Source organism: Erythranthe guttata, chromosome 12, assembly GCF_056151865.1.
Source record: "Erythranthe guttata isolate IM_541 chromosome 12, IM_541, whole genome shotgun sequence".
In the NCBI taxonomy this organism is placed as follows: domain Eukaryota; kingdom Viridiplantae; phylum Streptophyta; class Magnoliopsida; order Lamiales; family Phrymaceae; genus Erythranthe; species Erythranthe guttata.
Window position 1 is genome coordinate 4,773,769 of NC_142544.1, and position 18,428 is coordinate 4,792,196.

The 18,428-nt window shown below is 35.6% G+C and overlaps 1 protein-coding gene across 1 annotated transcript; it reads right to left on the reverse strand.

Annotated features, from left to right (window-relative positions):
• Nucleotides 1-4,041: 4,041 nt before the first annotated feature.
• On the reverse strand, nucleotides 4,042-16,605 carry LOC105950086 (phosphatidylinositol 4-kinase beta 1). Its single transcript, XM_012973401.2, has 16 exons — nucleotides 14,474-16,605; nucleotides 12,787-12,972; nucleotides 12,657-12,705; nucleotides 11,472-11,604; nucleotides 10,699-11,143; nucleotides 10,511-10,591; nucleotides 10,300-10,422; nucleotides 8,965-9,034; nucleotides 7,912-8,009; nucleotides 7,715-7,819; nucleotides 7,522-7,575; nucleotides 6,742-6,885; nucleotides 6,531-6,584; nucleotides 6,351-6,425; nucleotides 4,969-5,052; nucleotides 4,042-4,880 (listed from the first exon to the last, which is right to left on the reverse strand). The coding sequence occupies exons 1-16, from the start codon at nucleotides 16,148-16,150 to the stop codon at nucleotides 4,779-4,781; spliced, it is 3,480 nt and encodes a 1,159-aa protein (XP_012828855.2). The 5' UTR covers nucleotides 16,151-16,605; the 3' UTR covers nucleotides 4,042-4,778.
• Between the last annotated feature and the right edge of the window lie 1,823 nt (nucleotides 16,606-18,428).

An 18,428-nucleotide genomic window follows, 5' to 3' on the forward strand; every position in this document is an offset into this window, starting at 1 on the left:
GTTGTGCCATGTGATAACATAATGTGGACATTACCATAACCATCTATCAAAACTACATCGGCCTCATTTAGTTATCAAAGAGGTCTTTGCTACAACTAGACATGAAATTAATAAAAATACGACTTATCTCTAAGGATAGTATGTGTAGTCGCACTATCTGCCAGACATTTATCCCCACATGTCATGTCTAGAGCGTTATATATTCTAATCACATATTTTCAGTACTTCAGGTACTAAATAAATTCATCAAGCAAACACCACTGAATAACATAATAATTAACACATAGTGACATAAATATATGATCCAGAGCATGAACTAAACATAATCAAAATACGAATATGGTTCATAACATGAGCATATGAAGTAAGATGGTTGAAATTCAATAAAATAATAAACCCGAGTAATACATAATGCATGAAATCAACAGTTCAATCATATCCCAACAAGGGTTATTTGGTCAGATGTGCCCAAGTATGGAGGCTGAGTGACGGGCTATACATAGAAAATATTTGCCTCTACCAACTCAGTCTATGCTGGTGCATTATTATTTGCATCTCCAGCCCCAACGTTCCTCGCACTTCAGGTGCGCGACCAATTCTTAGATCCACTATATATAAAACATATAGTTATGTTCTGATTTTGAGCTCTATTCGGATTTTAAAGTTCATATAAAAATCGTTTATGAACATTTGCTCCTTGCTTCAGGCAAGCATATTGTCTTTTGGTAATCAAGACGACTAGTGAGGTTATCCCATTCTTTATGGGGACTGTTTGATGAATAGTCTAGACGAAGGACTTCATCTAATTATCTCGTAATCAGAAACATAGTCTCAGCCTTCTGGGCTTTACCTAATAAATTATACTCGAAAACAACCATTCTCAATTGCTCACTAAGCTTATGGATCTTAACATCCATTCTCCAACCAACAAAACTTTCACCAAATACATTAAGTTGGGTAAACTCGAGTTTGCTCATGTGTTTCATCTCAAATCAAATAGAATAAGGAGTATTATTGTTTTATGGGGATGTAACCTCCATAAACAATTTCATGAATATTTTGCACATATTAGAACTTCTGGTCTAATAATTCATACACCACATGTTCATACACACTCATGGATTTCATACGATAAACCATAACGACAAACGAAATATTGCTTACCATATTTATGTCATAAAATTACATATGACAAATAAACTATACGTCAATCGAGAATTCTGAATTAGAGATTGACCAAAGTCTTTATGCAATCAAGACAATGTAAATTTGCCAAACATTAAAGACATATAGCATGCTCTAATATAGTATAAAAGATAACCAAAACCGTATAACTTGTCATGATATAAATCATAATTATCATGTATATATATCTCATACAAATTCCACGAACTAATTTGAAATGACTGAGATAGTTAATTACCAATTACCTAAACATATCCATAATGTAAAATTCATACAATCACATCGGGCACAAGTGATAATACGTTAAGAGCATGAGACAAAAGAATATATACCAGATTTCATCACTTTGAATCTCAAACATTGAATCATCACATATAACAAAATACATAGAAGGGGGCTTGAGATATAGGTCCCTAGTGACAAAACTAATTAGAACTAAATGACAAGTTAAACTAAACTTTTGCTTCACATCATTTATTAAATTTATTCCAAAAATGCCCTTTCACTGCATTTAGTAAAATTCAAACTGCATTTATCATTTTTATTATGCATTTAATATCTTAATTTTTCATCTAACATATTTTATTTTATTTTTATACATTTTGTCGTCTTTATTTTTTTGCTTCACTCTAGCATTTTTTTACATTATTATAAATAACTTACTTTTTTTTTTTTTTTTACATTTTACATAAAATTACGATTTTTTTTCTCGTTTTTGTTAAATAAAACAGCAGTTTTTAAAATACTATGGTATACTATAGTGTACTATGGTATACTATAATTTACTAATATTGAAAATTATGAATGTTTAAAAAATAAAATCGGTCGCAGTCGACCATAGATACCAATAGAAACCATAGTAATTCGTAGTCACATACTTTTAAAACCCTAACTCACATTTTGAACCATACCCGCTACCCATTCGTAGACACTCATAGTAATTCAGAGAAACCCGTAGTCATTCGGAATCATCCAATATGAAACCCTAGATCCACCACCACCACCACCTCCATCCTCATCCTCCATCTTAATTAGACTTCCCCTTCTCCAAACACAACATCAAATTCTAACAAAAAAATTACCGTCGTCATCGAAGAAAACCACCACCGACGCCATCGACCAAAACCGTCGCCGCCCCCAACTACCAAAACCACCATCGCTCGTCCACCCCCAGCGACCAAAACTGCCGCTGCCCCCCTCGACCGAAACCACCGCCTCCCCCACCGACCAAAATCACCGTCGCCAGCTGTCCCCAGCGACCAAATCCGCCGCCGCCCCTAGCGACCGAAACCACCGCAACCCCGAGCGACCAAAACCACCGCCGCACCTAGGGACTAAAACCGCCGCTGCTCCTAGCGACCACAACCACCGCAGCCCCAGTGACCAAAACCCGCCGCCCGCCGCCTGCCGCCCTCACACCAAGATCCGATCTGAAAAAAAATCCTACAACTAATACCTCCAAAATAGCATCACTATCTAAAATAGAGAAAGATAGAGGTAGAGATAGAGAGAAGAATAGATGAAGGGCTGGGGCCAATGAAAAAATGGAGAAAAAAGACCATGATGGGGTGATGAGAAATTGGAAAAAAAACAAAAGAGAAAAAGCCAGTAGGCGGCGGACGAGAGAGGAAGAGAGAATGGGAAATAAAGAAATAACAAGAGAGAAAGAAGCGTTGATTTTATTAGGTATAATAAGGGTATTTTTGGGTTAAATAAAAATAAAAGGATGTTGGTCAAATTTTATTTTAATCTAAGAATTTAATTAAAATATTCTATTTTGGGTTGTCCCTCACGTCTAATTAGGTTTGATTTGAGGGGTGTCTCCAATATATCATATAGCATGAGTGAGACGGCAAAATTCATGACAATATTTCATACTTGAACATCCAATACTCTTGCCCGATAACAAGAAATCATTTCACATGCTCAGAGCAATTATTATATGGAATATGAAGGCATTTTAATCATACTATTCACATAATAAGGACTACCAACCAGGTCATATTTTCAAATCATCCACGGCATAAATGAAGTAATGACTTGAACATAAAGTTTATTCATATATTTCATGCCATTAAATAGATCTATCATGCATCTCTTACGAAATCAAAATTTCAAGGAGATTAAAGTTTATTTGAAACACTTAAATCCAAATATTACGAAGAATATAATATATTTTTTCGAGATTACCGTTTCACATATAAACCTGGGTCACAAGTTCTGCAAGTAACCTTGTCCCACGAACAATTACCTTTCCACGAGCACCTCGAATTCTTCAAGTATCCTCGCCCCATAAACAATTGTCTTTCCACAATAACAACGAGCACTTCGTGCTGATAACGTGTTGTAAAATGGCCTATTTATCTAGCTCTTTGGTTTGTGTTTGTGGAAATTCATAAGAATGTAAATAACAAGACAATAAGAGAAAGAGAGAATGCAAGGAACAACAATCCGTAGAGAGAAAATTGATGTTTAGGGGAGGGGAGATTCTCATTTATATATGTGTAATCCACCGGAAGTTACAAAGGAGTTACAACCACTACAATGTGTGGGGATAATGGGGTAGTGGGAAGTTGAGAATCTACAGTGGAATATGGAGGTTACAACCTCTCATGTGTTAGGATAGGAAGACCCACTTTTCCATATTATTTACAACAATTATATTAATTTCAATTGGAAACATGCAATCAAAAATATTGTACTTACAAATAATTGTTTTTGTTCACTCATAAATAGTCTCCGTGCTATGCACCTGCTCAAAAGCTAGTAAACTGTATACCATTAAAACCAAACTTTGGTGCAAAAGAGGAAAAGGAAAAAAAAAAAAACACAAGGCACAACGTGCAAATGCACCGATGAAAAATCGAAGATAGCACATTACATATACTAGTTTTTACACAAAGGATCAAACAAATTGATCCCAACGAACTCGCACACTCCTATAAATCTCTATACTCTGAAACTTATACACATACAACACGACAATGCTACTTTAGCATTTCTTAATAATCGTACAAACAAGTTAGAATCAAAGATGGATGAATGGATGCCGGAGAGTTGGAAGGAAGCCAAAGAGAAAAACGCCACGCTGCAGCTTATATAACTTTTATCTGATCAAAAGCTTACAGTAAAAAAGAATATTACAGAACCCAAATCCTTTGCCACACAGTAATTGGTGTAGCAAATCGAAAATGATAGTAAAAGTCCCGAACGTTTTTCCCATCTCCTTTTTTTCACACTCTGTACAGTGTATCCCACTCAAACATGGGCAAAAATGTTCGACACCCGGAAAACTCACCCCAGTCAGTTTAGACCTCTTTCTGGGAACAAAAGCAAAACATGATAAACAAAAATACGCAAATCGGAAGTCGGAAGTCAGAAGTGCTCTTTCATCATCCGTATCTTTTCTTCTGATCGTTTTTTTCGCCTATATAGGTACAATTTCCCCACTCTCACAGAAGAAGGCATCCGAAATACTCTATCTGAATAACGCTCCTTTGTTACCACAAATCAGTAAAAACTCATTTTGATTGATTTGTTGGATATGTCCAAGTTTAAGTATCGAGCTCATAAATCGTCTTTATATCCCATATTCACAATATTCCATTTAAGACCCTCTGATAGTAATCATACTGCCGTGTACGCCAGGCATCCAGGCTGCTGCTTATCAGAGAAAGCACTAACGACACACAGTGCTGCTAGAGATTAACAACATTTGTGAAAAATGTGCAATAGAGCATATATGATGTATAAGAAGCTGATTTATCGAAAGAGAAAACAAACCTCTTCTGTCAAACTCAAGTGAAAGCGTTTCCTCAAGTTTTGTATTGTTCGTGGACCACCCTTGAAACAAGGGAAGCCAGAATCCTGAGATAACCAAAGGGCAAAGCTCATATTCCAAATGCTAAATCAAAGAGGAGTATTCATCTATAATCAACACTGTTCCCTCATGCCATGAGAAAAAGGAAATTTCATATTCATCCATGCACAAACACTGTAAAATAATATACCAGTAGACTTCTATATACAAAAATGGTGAGTTCAGCCAAATATTTCTAGGACAAGGCTAAAAAAATATGACCAAATTGATTGCTGTTATGACTGGAAACCTTTGAGCATTTGACATGTCGGAAGATAATCTTAATGAGTTTAAAGATCTTTTAAAGGGTAAACGGCTCTAGCCCTGCTCAAGGGCTTTAAAGAACTAGGCCAAACTCCCATTTTTTGAAATTTGATCGTAGTTTACGTCATTTCAGATGATCTTTAAACGAACTAGTATAATTTTCTTTGGAATTTCAAAAGGAGTCCTAGGGCATTCCAGCTCCAGCCACTTAATAACAACTAACAACCATGGGAGTATCAGATCACACAAATGCAGAACAAAATAATTTTGAAAGGTATATGAATGAAGCCAAGGAAAAGGCTTCAGCCTCCATTCATGTGTATCCTTCTAAACATTACATTTAAGTTGCACAATCACTAAATTTGAGTTGCATAGCTTCTTTTTCTATTAGAGAAAATTAAAGGATTCAAAGACAACTCTGGGGCTCCAATCATAACAATGATTATCTGAAGGAAACATATATTCAGCGAAATTCATCTCTTTTCCCCAAAAATAGTGGGAAAAAAGAAGAGAACTTCCCTTTTGACGACCCAGGTTCAAAAAACTGATTCTACGGTTTATTCCAGAATTTGTTTTTTCTTCTTTTTTGCAGACAAGAACAATCGACAAGGTCAAAAGTTGTGACCTAGACCTTGCCTTGAAAGAGAGTTAGAACTTACAACAAGAATCTAGGTTAAAAAATGCAGTTTATTTATGATGTAATAGTCAGGAAATCCGTGTTCTCCATTTAAATTATGAGTGTCTTTGTTGCAGTTGAAATATCGTAACATGGACAGGACAAAAATTGGAAGGTTAATAATCTTTCCGTTCGGGAGTGGAGAGGAAAAGAAGGCTGACTCAAACAAAATCATATATGGCAAAGTATCACATATTGATTAAACTATAATGCTCTATCGTATAAAATGGTAGAACAATTTCAGGAGTCTTTCAAATGGGATTAGAAAGTCAAATCCATCCACACACTACAGCTTACGGGCCCCTACTGAACAAGTCTATGAAAATATAAATATAGCTAGACAAAAAAATATTCAGCTAATCTTACCTGCAGCATCTCAACAAGAAGAATTATGCGTTCTGCATGTTTACGACACGTTAAGAAACCTTGGATGCATAAAACCTGGAATGAGAGAGAAGCAATAAACACTATAAATCTCACAAAACAACCGGAAAAGTGGAAATTACAAGTTGAGAACAGTGTATAGCAGCAAAATCAACCATTTACCTTAAAATAATCAAAAAATTCGCTTGGCACCCCCTCAGCATCAGAGTCCATCACCTAGTACAAATTAATTATTATGCAGTTCATACCACACTACAGTTTACATAATCAAAAGAACTCCAAGAAAGACACCAAATGTGGCCATATGTGGTCATGTACAACTGTAACAAGTATTGATTCTATCAGCCAAATAAGTACTAATATAACGTCTTACCTCAAGAAGTTCACGTGTTAATTTAAATGGCGCACTTTCAAAATTTACACCCCCAGGTGAATTAGAAAGCATGAAACCAAAGTCTATGTGTATGATATGACCTTCTTCATCCAACAACAAGTTTCCGTTGTGCCTATCCTTCACCTTAGATAAAAAAAGACGCATTGGATAAGGTCACATGTAAGAGAAAGTCATTTGAAATAGCAGCAACTATAGATTATGACCAAATCGTAACAATAAAATCTGTGACCACGTGGCTTTAGGTTGTACCAGTTTCTTTATCCAGAATTGGTAGATATATTGACATCATACATTATGAAATGTGACAGAAAATCATGACATTTGACAAAGTGAAAAAAACAAATATCACCAGCTTCTATCCTGTGAGACTCGTTTAAGTTTTTTATTTTCCTCACTTATTTTAGCGTTGGAATTTTTTATATGGGAACAGAAATGCAGAAAGAAAAATGAGAGAGAAAATGCACCAAGCAAGTAAAGTTGCTCCATAGAAAAAACTCAACCAAGCAGATCTTAGATATGTACATATTCATCAACGAAAACTTAGAAAAAATTGTTGGATCCGTTTTGGGTTTCTCGTCAACATTGTTTTGGTAAAATATATTGAAAAGTGTGATGTATTAGAAAAATAAACTGCATTCGAGAACATGATGTATGTTTGATTGTATTTTGAGAGAACAAAAACAAAGATTATCCTTATGTTTGTAACTGTACCCCACTGATATCACAACACAAGTTAAGAGAGGGAGAGAAGTTTATTACCTGCAAAAGGTAGCAAACCAAAGAGTACCCAGCCATGCTTTCAACGAAGTTCCTCTACAAGTAATAATGAAATCGCTAAACTTACTTAATAAATTTTAAAAAGTCGTAGTTTAAAGTCATAGGAAAGCAAAGCAAGAGAAATTAATCAAAGTAGTCAACCATAAAATTTAACAGTATTTCTATATTTATTTACCTGAGCAAGCTTAAAAGCGGGAGAATTTTCTTGATACTTAGCGATAAAGAAGTCGCGCAAACTTGAAATATTTGGAAATCTGCTCTTGATCGAATGAAGCGACGCCTGGTGGAAAAGAGAGAGTAAAAGTTTCTTTTTAACTATGAGATATCATATAAGTGGATTCGACTTGATTATCATAGGAGGACTCTAATTACCGTGTCTGGAATAGTTTCAATGAGAGCTGTATAAGAGGAAGTAACTAATACTTCATAAGGACGCAACCACAGAGGGAGACCAGCTTCCTGGAATATATCTAGCATTTCGGAAGTAAGAAGAGCCCATCAAAAGTTTGACAATGAAGCACAAGAGCAAAAATGCTAGGGAACCAGCATGACTTGTTCAATTCCAGCATCATAATTCGGTAACTGAAGAAATAAACTGCTAGGTAATCAAGGAGTAACACAGCCACACTTTGGACACCGTCCACTTATAAAAAATTTAGAAGTTCGTATGTAAAATCAAATAAATTGCCTTTAAAAAATATTCCTGGAAACTTCAAATAAAATCAATGAAAAGTTAACTTCTTATAGTATAGTTTCTATCGTACAACATATAGCACACCCTTCTACATTTTTTCAATCAGCAATACACATTTACACCTGAGCCTCATCCCTTTTTGAATTGTACTAGAGCTGAAAAAAATAAAGTTCTTCATATGTTTGCCAGTCTGCCTAACATCTCTATTTTAAATAGAGGTAATTTCGGAAGAAGATTTCCACTATAGGAAACAACCCATTATTTGTTGACATCCTAAAAACAAGAGTGGGGCAATTCAGTTCGGACAAAAAGAGTGTACAATGATTTATGCCACAAATAAGTTATATTTCATAAATCATAATTCTCAAATTCTCAAGACATTATGAGCTACTCTAATTGATTTGCATAAAGTGCCTTGATAAGGAGCTCAAGAACCTCTAATAAAACATTTTAACAAGCGGGTCAATAAAATTCAACATTCACACAGCATTTTGATTCTTCTGAGCTTATTATCAGTTATAGTTTCTGGAAGAGCAAATAAGCATATTCAATTCCCTAATCACATTCTCAAATCATCAATTGTCCACCTTAAGAGAAGATAAATGTTACTCACCTTTTGAAAAGCGATAATAAGAAAATAGGAAGACTAAAACACATGCAGAAAAAAGGAATCTAGGAAAAAACAGGCCAAGTAACTTGAACCAAAATTCAATGGGAGCATGTGGACCTACCATAGAAGTGAGAAATAAGTTGTACAGCTAGGTGTTCCTGCCTACAGTCATCGCCACTCTTCACAATTACCTAGATAAAGCAAGAGCAGGATGTATTAGCTGGTGCAGGGGAAACAATGAGGAGCGTGCATATTAAACGACATTGCAAAGGAAAATCTGAAAAGAAGATTGATAAGTGCTTGCCACCATTTGCCACCTAAAGTGAGACATACTACCAAGCAATTGATAACCCAAAGAATGAATATTACATCTCTCTGTAGCAAACAGTATATGTCAAGAAAATGTACGCAACAAGCCTTCCTGATATCTGGGGATATAATTGATTGCTAGATTTGCTATACTCCATGTCAGATAAAATACTCAAGCAATTACGTACACAGATGAAGATATGCTAGACATAGATATTGGGAAACTGTTTACTATATACAGTTATTTTTGTTTTCAAACTGAGGAAACCAGGTTGAATGAAACAAGACCATCAAAAGGCACCGAAACCTGCAATTCAATACATTACAAATAGAATCTTCGGCATACTGAATTGAGATGCCAGATAAATGACTGCCAAAATCAGGTGACTCGAGATGCATCATGTATTTTTATAAATGTGACCTACTCACACCAACAATGAATTTAGATTATAATTGATATTATTTCCATGCTAGGTTAGCAGGTGTTGTGACATATTGGAGAATCATGCATCAGTTTTCTTTAAGCCTTTCTGGGATTTCAATGCATTGGGAACTTTCCAAGGGTTATTGCATCTTTTTTAGGGAAATTTTGGGGAACGAGTAACTATCCTCCTTTTAAATAAAAATAAATAAATAAATCTGGTTGTTTCTAACAATTACATATTACACGTCACATTCTCTACAATCAATGTTTTACGTGATGGACAAATTTAAGTCAATAGGTTATGAAATCAATAGAAACTAGCAATTCTAAGTAATATTAACAGCCCAGAGCGTTGCTCAAGTCTTTGAATCACTAAAGCAAAAATAGTTTCCTCTCATTTATATGCCTGACCAACACTGAAATCTGTCTTAAGTTATCCTCACAAGCTCTATATTTTAAAATTATTGTCAATAATTTTCCTGCAATATAGACATTAAAGGTAACCGTAATGTCAAATTACTATGACCACAAAGAACAAGAAAGCTTTTCCAAAATGCATATTTCCCTTGAAAAATGGTAAAGGTAAAGGGAATAAAATTGGTAAAGCCACAACTAAAACCAAAAAACAGCGTTTCATCAAACATAACATTCTGGCCATTGACCTACGCACTGGATCACTGCAAATTTGTCATTTCTAGAGAGAGAGAGAGAGTAACAACTTACTGAGCGCAAGTCCCAACCAGATAATTTTCCATATCCTGAGGCTTTACGGATTCTTTCCTTCTTTACCTCCCAAAGTTCACCGGCTAATGCATCGCCTATATTGGCAACACCACCATTTGCAACCTGTTTATATTTGGACCAGTACCCATAAAACCCATAGTAAGATAGATATTGATACCAAACAAAATGTGGATTTTGACCAAGTAAGCACCTTTGGTTGTGCATCTGATGAATCCTGACCAGCGCCTTTCAAGGGAAGACCTGGAGGTGCTTCTCCTTTCAATGCAGCAGCCTAAAGGCATAATGTGAATTAATAAATATGATGACCAAATAGGAGAGGTTACCCACGAAGAACTGTCTCATGGAAAGAATGTTTATAAATAAATTTGAGAGGATTACCTTAACTTCCTCCATAGCCACAGTACTAGGAACACGTCGATGCTCTTTCCGTCGAGGTATATCTTGGTCTACTATATCCTCCATGTTAATCCCAGCTTCAGCAGATAATACAACCCTCACCCATTCCAAATCACAGCTACCCTTCAGTTGACATGCACTAACAACCTCTCTGGTCGGGCTGCTACTGGAAGCAGGTTCCGGTAGCTTCTCCACAGAAAAATTAACATGGACAAATTTCACTTTGGACTCCCACAACTGAGACATTGCCTGGTCTATCGCTTCAGATGTAGAACTTGACATTCTATCATAACCACTATGGTACATATCCTGTCCTGGCCCCAGAGGATAAGCCCATGGAGGAGGCTTTGGCAAAAGTGCGTCCCCATTCGCCAATGGGATTCCTCCTCTAGAAAGTTTGTGTGAATTGGAAGCATCCTTTGGATTACTATTTGAAGGAGATATAAAGAAACACATCTATTAATTCATCATCGAATAAATTAGAAATCATCACAGAAGTTTAAAATTAAAGTAATATATAAATAAGGGTAAACAACAAAAAACTATCCTTGAGGTTTGACATGTTACAAAAAAACCTTGCTATGTTTGTAAACTTGATTTTTAATTTCCAGTAACTCAAAGTACCTACAATAATACAAACCTCAAGCAGGTAAAATTTTGAAATTTAGCTACGTTTTTCGGTAATTGAACCAAGCCTCAAGAATAGTTTTAAATTCACCCTATCACCTTATAACTAATGCAGCAAATGCGACTACCTTGGAGCTTCACTCTTTAGAACTTCAATACAGATGAGGTAAGGAGCCTTTTCTCTTGAATTCATGAGCACAGCTTCATCTTCCGGTATGTGAACCACACGATACATACCCTTACCCATAGGAAAACATATTCCTGTGGCATCATACGACACAGTGAATTATATCTTCTAGTAAACATGATTAGTATATCTAAACATTTAATAAGCAAATACCATACATTCTTCTTTATATTTGTGGTCGACATAACTAAAAAGGAAGTACATAACTAAAAAGGAAGTACAGTACATATGCACGTATGTGAAAAATAATAATTTAGGAAGATAAGCTATTATATTATGTCAATGCTAATAAGAACCATAAACTGCACTAAAAACATCAAAAGAAACATATACATCCAATGCAACTTATGAGTAATGATGCTACTCTTCATGGAATTCTTTGACCAGTAACAACTTAAACTTCCAAGTTCTCATTTTCTCAAAATCTACATGAAGAAAAGCATTATTAAGATCAAATAGCCAAAAGTGAGACACATCAGATCACAAACTCATCTCATCAGACAATAGATAGGAAACAAACATATTCATAACCTGTTGATACCACATTAAAATAGTCTATAAGAATGGAAATGTTCTCTCATCAAGGAACATATCAAAAAATTTAAGGCATGGTCATTATAGTTAGAAAATATTATAGAACAAACCACAGTGAAAGGTTATTTTCAGACTTTGACCTGCCATAGACTACAACCTGCTGGCTCCCTAGATCCAGATACAATTTTTCATTCAACAATAACATATCACTATATCCAAGAAAAGGCAATGAAATGAAAATAGTTGGAAAGAAGAAATCATAATTGTAGCAATTCAAACAGACATTTTACACAAAAGATAGAGAAGTGTGAATAAAAAGTAAAGCAAATCACAACATAACAGTCGACATGCTCCAAACTCAACCAGATATCCTCAGTATCCAGGATATAGCAACAGAAACTATATAAACAAAAAGAGAAGAATCAACATTTCCAGAAGTTCCGAACAAGTTTTCACCAAAGAGAAAGAAAAACAGAAAATGGCTAGCACAGTAACATACATCGGCAAGATAACAATACAAAGAAAGGTAATTCAACAAGAAAAGGAACCAAATAACAAGCTAAGACATTCATTAATGTTAAACTATACATACCTCCTTTATTTTGTGCATCACCTATATGTGCATTGATCTCCGCAAGCGACTGAAAAGACAAAACTAAAAACTTCAGTATAGCGTAATTGACGCACCAGGTGATGTTTAAGTAGAGGAAAATTAGCTCAACCTCACAAAGAGCAGCTTTTCGATCTTCAACGGGAAATACATCAACAAGGCCATAGGATGTCTCACATAAAGTTTGAACAAAGTCGAGTGATTCATGATATGTCCCTTTTCTAAGCTGCGATGCACTACTAGGAAGTGGAGGTTTAGTTGACTTTTCATTTCCCTGCTTTGGTGAGCCAGGGCAGTTCTGCAAAATGAGATTTTATTGGTACCAATAACTAAAAGAAACCAGTCCATAACAAGTATTTCACAATAAGGAATAGAAAGTAAAACATATAACAGAAACTAGATACAACTTAAATAAAATAAAATCAAAAATCTAAAATAAAATCAAAAAGACGCTGCAACCACTACCAAAATTCAGCACAGAAACAATTTATAAATGCAAGGTTTGGAACATATCCTGAAATTATGAGCACACTAGCAGAATGATGCCAGCAGAACAAAAGTGCATAAACTAGCACACACGATTAATTCATCATCTTTATGCATGATGATTATGGTTTCTCTTTCCTTTCACCGTTTGCTTTTACACGTATTTTAAACAAGACTATTGAGAACGGGGGCATATAATGATATTACTAACAGCTAATCAGTAATGAGTAACCATGAATCAGCACCTTTTGAATGACGGTTGTTTTAACTTTTATCTATATGGAAATTGACTTTGACAAGAACTACTTTGGCCAGGTATCCAAGCCACTTTATGTCCATTATCACATTCAAAATTTCTTTGTCTAACAAGTTTTGAAAAGAACAGATGTGACATAAGTATCATGGACTCCTGCAAACCAGGAATGGAGGTTGCAATTAGAGACCTATTCTTTCCTTGGCATTACCAGGGATGTATTTTGGGAAACATTTAAGCACTTCTCTGTACTCAAGAATTGTGCAAAGAAGTGGTTCAACTATTCAATGATTTTCTTCTCGCTAAAATGATTTTGTTTTCTAGTTCGGCAAATAAGAAGTCTTAAACAATAGGAAGTCTGAGAGGGTTTTCAAAAGACTTCTAACGAGAGTATCTATCAGACTCCAAATACAATCATTTTGAACTTCAAAAAGTAAAGTACAGGTTCTCATGTTACTGCGAAGCCTTAAACAATTTCTCCATTACCAAAAACCATTACTCTCTAATTAGCCACAGCAGTAACACCAAAACATCCAAAACACTGATTACGTTTTGGAATGCATGATAAACCAACTCCAAAAGGATTTAAAAGCATACTACTCCAACCTATATCGTTCATAAAACCCAAGCAGTCTCTTAAAGTTTCCAAACTCCCCTCTACCAGTTTGTGATTGCTCTCCAAAGTGAATTCATTAAATGCAATGCATATTATAGCTTCCAAGAGCTGAAAGATAGTTCAATACCTTGTTCTATTATTCAGGAAATCCCCGAACAAATGGCAACTCCACCAACAAATAATGTAAAATCAAGTTATTAGACACCGAAATAATCATCCCATTATACTTGCATTGCAACAAATTACGCCCATAGTATGAATATAAACTCAGACTAGAGTTGAGAAGACATTAAAAAGACAATAGATTAAACCACCATAAAATAGCACAAACAGTTCTTAATTTTGAATGCAATGAAAACAGTCAAATACCATAACAGGACAAAATTAACTAAATTAACACACTGTCAGTTATAAACAATAAAATCAGCAAAATAAGGAACTGACCACTTTGTTCTTTTTCGAACCATAGAGTTCAGAATCCTCTAAGGAACGGTCACGGTCCTTGAACAGCTTGCGGAAAAAGTTTTCTGTTCCAGGACTACTTTCAAGCAAACTGCTACTGTAGCTATTATCATTTGCCATTGAATTCTTGGAATCTTCTGGATGGACACGAAATAATCTACGGAACAATGTAAATTCTGAAGGCTCCTCATCTTCACCATTTGCATTTCCCTTTGCATCTTCATCATGCCGGTCAGTCGCAGCTTTTAATTCAGTCGCAGCTTTTTTGTCATCAAATTTTTCCTTGAAAAATTTCTTGAAGAACCCTTCTCTATCATCATCTTCAGAAGTCTTTGCCACTCTTTCTACGTCATCTTTTTTTTCGTTGTCATCCTTCTTATCCTCATTTTTTTCCTTAAAGAGTTTCTTGAAAAAACCTTCCTTTTCATCATCTTCGACAGATTTCGACAACATTTTTTCCTCCGAATCATTTTTACCATCTCGAAACAACCGCTTAAAAAATCCATCCGTGCTTGAGCCAACCTCCTCCTCCTCGTCTTTAGCACTCAAAAGCCTTCGGAAAAACCCATCTTTCTCAAACTCCTCATCATGCTTTTCCATCGACTTCCTCACATCCTCATCTCGACTACTGCTCAACAACCTCTTGAAAAACCCACTCTCTTTCTCATGTTCTTCTTCATCTTTCGATCTATCCAATGACTTCTTCATATCCTCATCCCTACTATCCCTCAGCAACCTCTTGAAGAACCCAGCTTCCTTCTCGGTCTCCTCGTCATTCTCATTATCCTTACCCACAGACTTCCTCATATCTTCATCCCTACTATCCCTTAACAGACGCTTAAAAAACCCACCATCCTTCTCAGACTCATCTTCCTTATCCACCGATTTCCTAAACAGCAAAGCATCCCGTACCTTGGGACCCGGCATAAACTTCTTAAAAATCTTATTATTCTCGTCCGGCGATCCCATCACCTTACCACTGTCATCATGCACTATCGAATTCCCAGGTGTCGGCGAAAAGGAGAACGACCTAGAGACCGATGCAGCATTCGGAGGCGACGAAGTCAAGGACAATAGCTTCTGCTTCGACGACAAGAACCTGTTCAGTACCTGATTACCGATCGGACTACCGCTACTTCCATTATCATTAATACTAGACGATATCGACATAAAACTAATACCCTGCTGCTGCGGCTTAATCAAAGGCGGCCATTCGCCTGTTAAAGTGGCGGCGAACTGACACTTCTCCTGAATCCTACTAATCCCCTCGTTATCATCTACATCCTCCAACTCCGCCATTAGAAACCAGTGGACTTTCAGCGCGATTTTCAGCGATCTCGAACAAATATCGATTACAAACTTGTCCAGAGAGGGGCTAGGCTTGTGAATTAACATGTAGCAGATTTGGAACAAGTAGCTCTCGATGCCGGAGAGGGGGAGAGTATACATACGATTGCAGAGATAGTCCCTCACACCGGCATGATCGTGCTTGTAGAGGTAGCTGACGGCGATCCATTCGCAGAAGAAGGACGAGTCAAAGAATCTGATTAGCCACCCGCTCTCCCCGGTGGTTTCACTCGTCGGAATCGTCCGAGTCACCTCGCGAGGTGAATCGGTCCAGTCTCCGAAGGCGCGCGTCAATCCTAGTAGCCTCACCATCGTCAATTCCTGCTCATCCTAATCATGAAATTCCAAGCCCTAAACCCCTAATTTTTTTTTTTGCAGATTCTAAAAACTCTGTATCCGCGTCCGTGTATCTATTATCGTTTGAAAATCGAGAATGGGAATACGAGGCGGGGCAATTGGGTTTTTCAACGACGCCGTGTGATTTGGCCGGCGCCGGGATAGGGGGGGAATCGTGGGAGGAAAAAGAGGTGGTGGTGGTGGGTGCTAACGTGCGCGGAGATTTGTATTTTTATTTTATTTATTTTTTAATTTAAATTTGATTGTTGGTGAAGTTTGGAGTGGGGGTGAGTTAGCAAATGCACAATTTTTCTGTTGGCGAGAAAAAAATTAATTTGAAATTTTTGTTGCACATGTGAATTTGTGATTGCGTTTTGCGACTGGTTTTTCAATTGCTCGTGTTTTGAAACTTTGGTACCAGCAGATTTGGAAAATAATAATTTATTTATATATTTTTGTTTTTTTTGGTTATACCAACTTCGCATTGTTCATTTTTTTTTAGACCAAAGTCTATTTAGATAAGTTTTTCAATGAAGTAATGACAAAATATTTTTTAGTTTAGATACAAAATTTTGAAAAGGTAATTGCCAGATAAGTTTTTTTAATAATGATAGTGTGGGTTCATTTGGCTAAACTTAATTTAAATAGTTGATAAGCTCTTACGTATGAAAAAAAAATAAAGAGCTGACAAGCTGTTAAATGATAAATCTTATTTTTAGAATTAATTTTTGAAGTGTTTGGATAATGATTTTTTTTGTTATTTTACTCATTATAAAATTTCAAATAAAAAAGTGGAATGGATGTACTTTTAAAAACTGGCAAATTACTGCTACCCCTGATATAAGGTTAAATTAAAAAAAAAAAAAAAAGTCTTGTTTGCATAATTACAGTCACCCTTCAACTATTGACGAAAAAAAAACCCATCCATATGATAATTTAGAGGTGTTCATTCGGTAATATCGTACTGAAATTTTGGTACGCCAAATTTCTTATGGTTTATCGTACGGTTCGATAAATAATCGAATTATCAAATTTCATTAAAAATATTTAAAGATATGTTTTTTTTTGTCGCCACTAAAATTTTAGCAAAAAATTTATATTATGGTTTAGACTCATGTATTTCCATCATAATTCAGTATAATGATACTTTTTTTTGACAGGTCAATGTAATTTGCGAATATAGAACTAGATAATTAGAAGAATTGTAATAAATCAACCCTTAAGCTAGTAGCTAAATATACTTGAATAAGAAAAAATATATGGACTTGTAAAGTTTTGTCCAATTACTTAAAAGGGGTTTATTATTCATAGTGCATTTTTTTCCAGTTATAGTGCGAAATAATTCATTTGTCAAGAAATTCTTTATTTTTTTTCGAAATTTCTCAACCTCAAAATATACCAACTTTTGTAGATCGTGATTTGTTTTCGTTACAATCAGTTAAAACCCAACAATTATCAAGATGGCCAACATCGATCCCATAAATGAGGTAAAAATTTACGTTTTTGTTTGGGTTTTTTTTTATTTTCAGTCATTTCGTATACTACACGAAATTATTCAAGTCGTTTTCGTGGTGTTATGTACGAAATTAACATCATATTCATGTTTACCAATAATTTCGTACAAAACACTACGAAATTATAACTAGTATTTCGTGTAAAACCATACGAAACAGGCAGTAAACTGTTTTTGTTTTGAGTTTCGTACATTAGTACATGAAATGTACATACTTATTTCGTGTACTTTTACACGAAATCCCTAGTTATTTTTTATTTTTATTTTTTGTGCAAGTATCTAACTGTTTTTTTTTTCTTCATACGCAGCCATATGAAGATAATTTGTATTTTGATCCCTCAGTTTTGGAGTGAAACGAATATGAAGATTTCTCTCACTTTTTCCAAGTTGATATTGTGTTCGATAGTAGGGAAAAATTAATCAAGTGGGCCAAAGCAACTGCAGTTAGTCAGTGTTACCGTTTAATTTGTCAGTCTAGAAGGGGGAATGCACATTACTTGATGTGTGACAAATACGGACATGGCCGACACACGAATATCGATGTGGAAGATCCTAGAAACATTCAAAAAAATGTGGTTGTACGTTCAAATTGATTGGCAAAAAGTCAAGGTTTGATGAATTATGGCGGTTGACTGTCAGCGATGGCAGGCATACTCATCCTCCGGCTTTGTTTCCTCACGGACATGGTACGACTAGTCGTATAACTCCACAACAGAAAGCAAGAATTAAAGGATTGAGAAA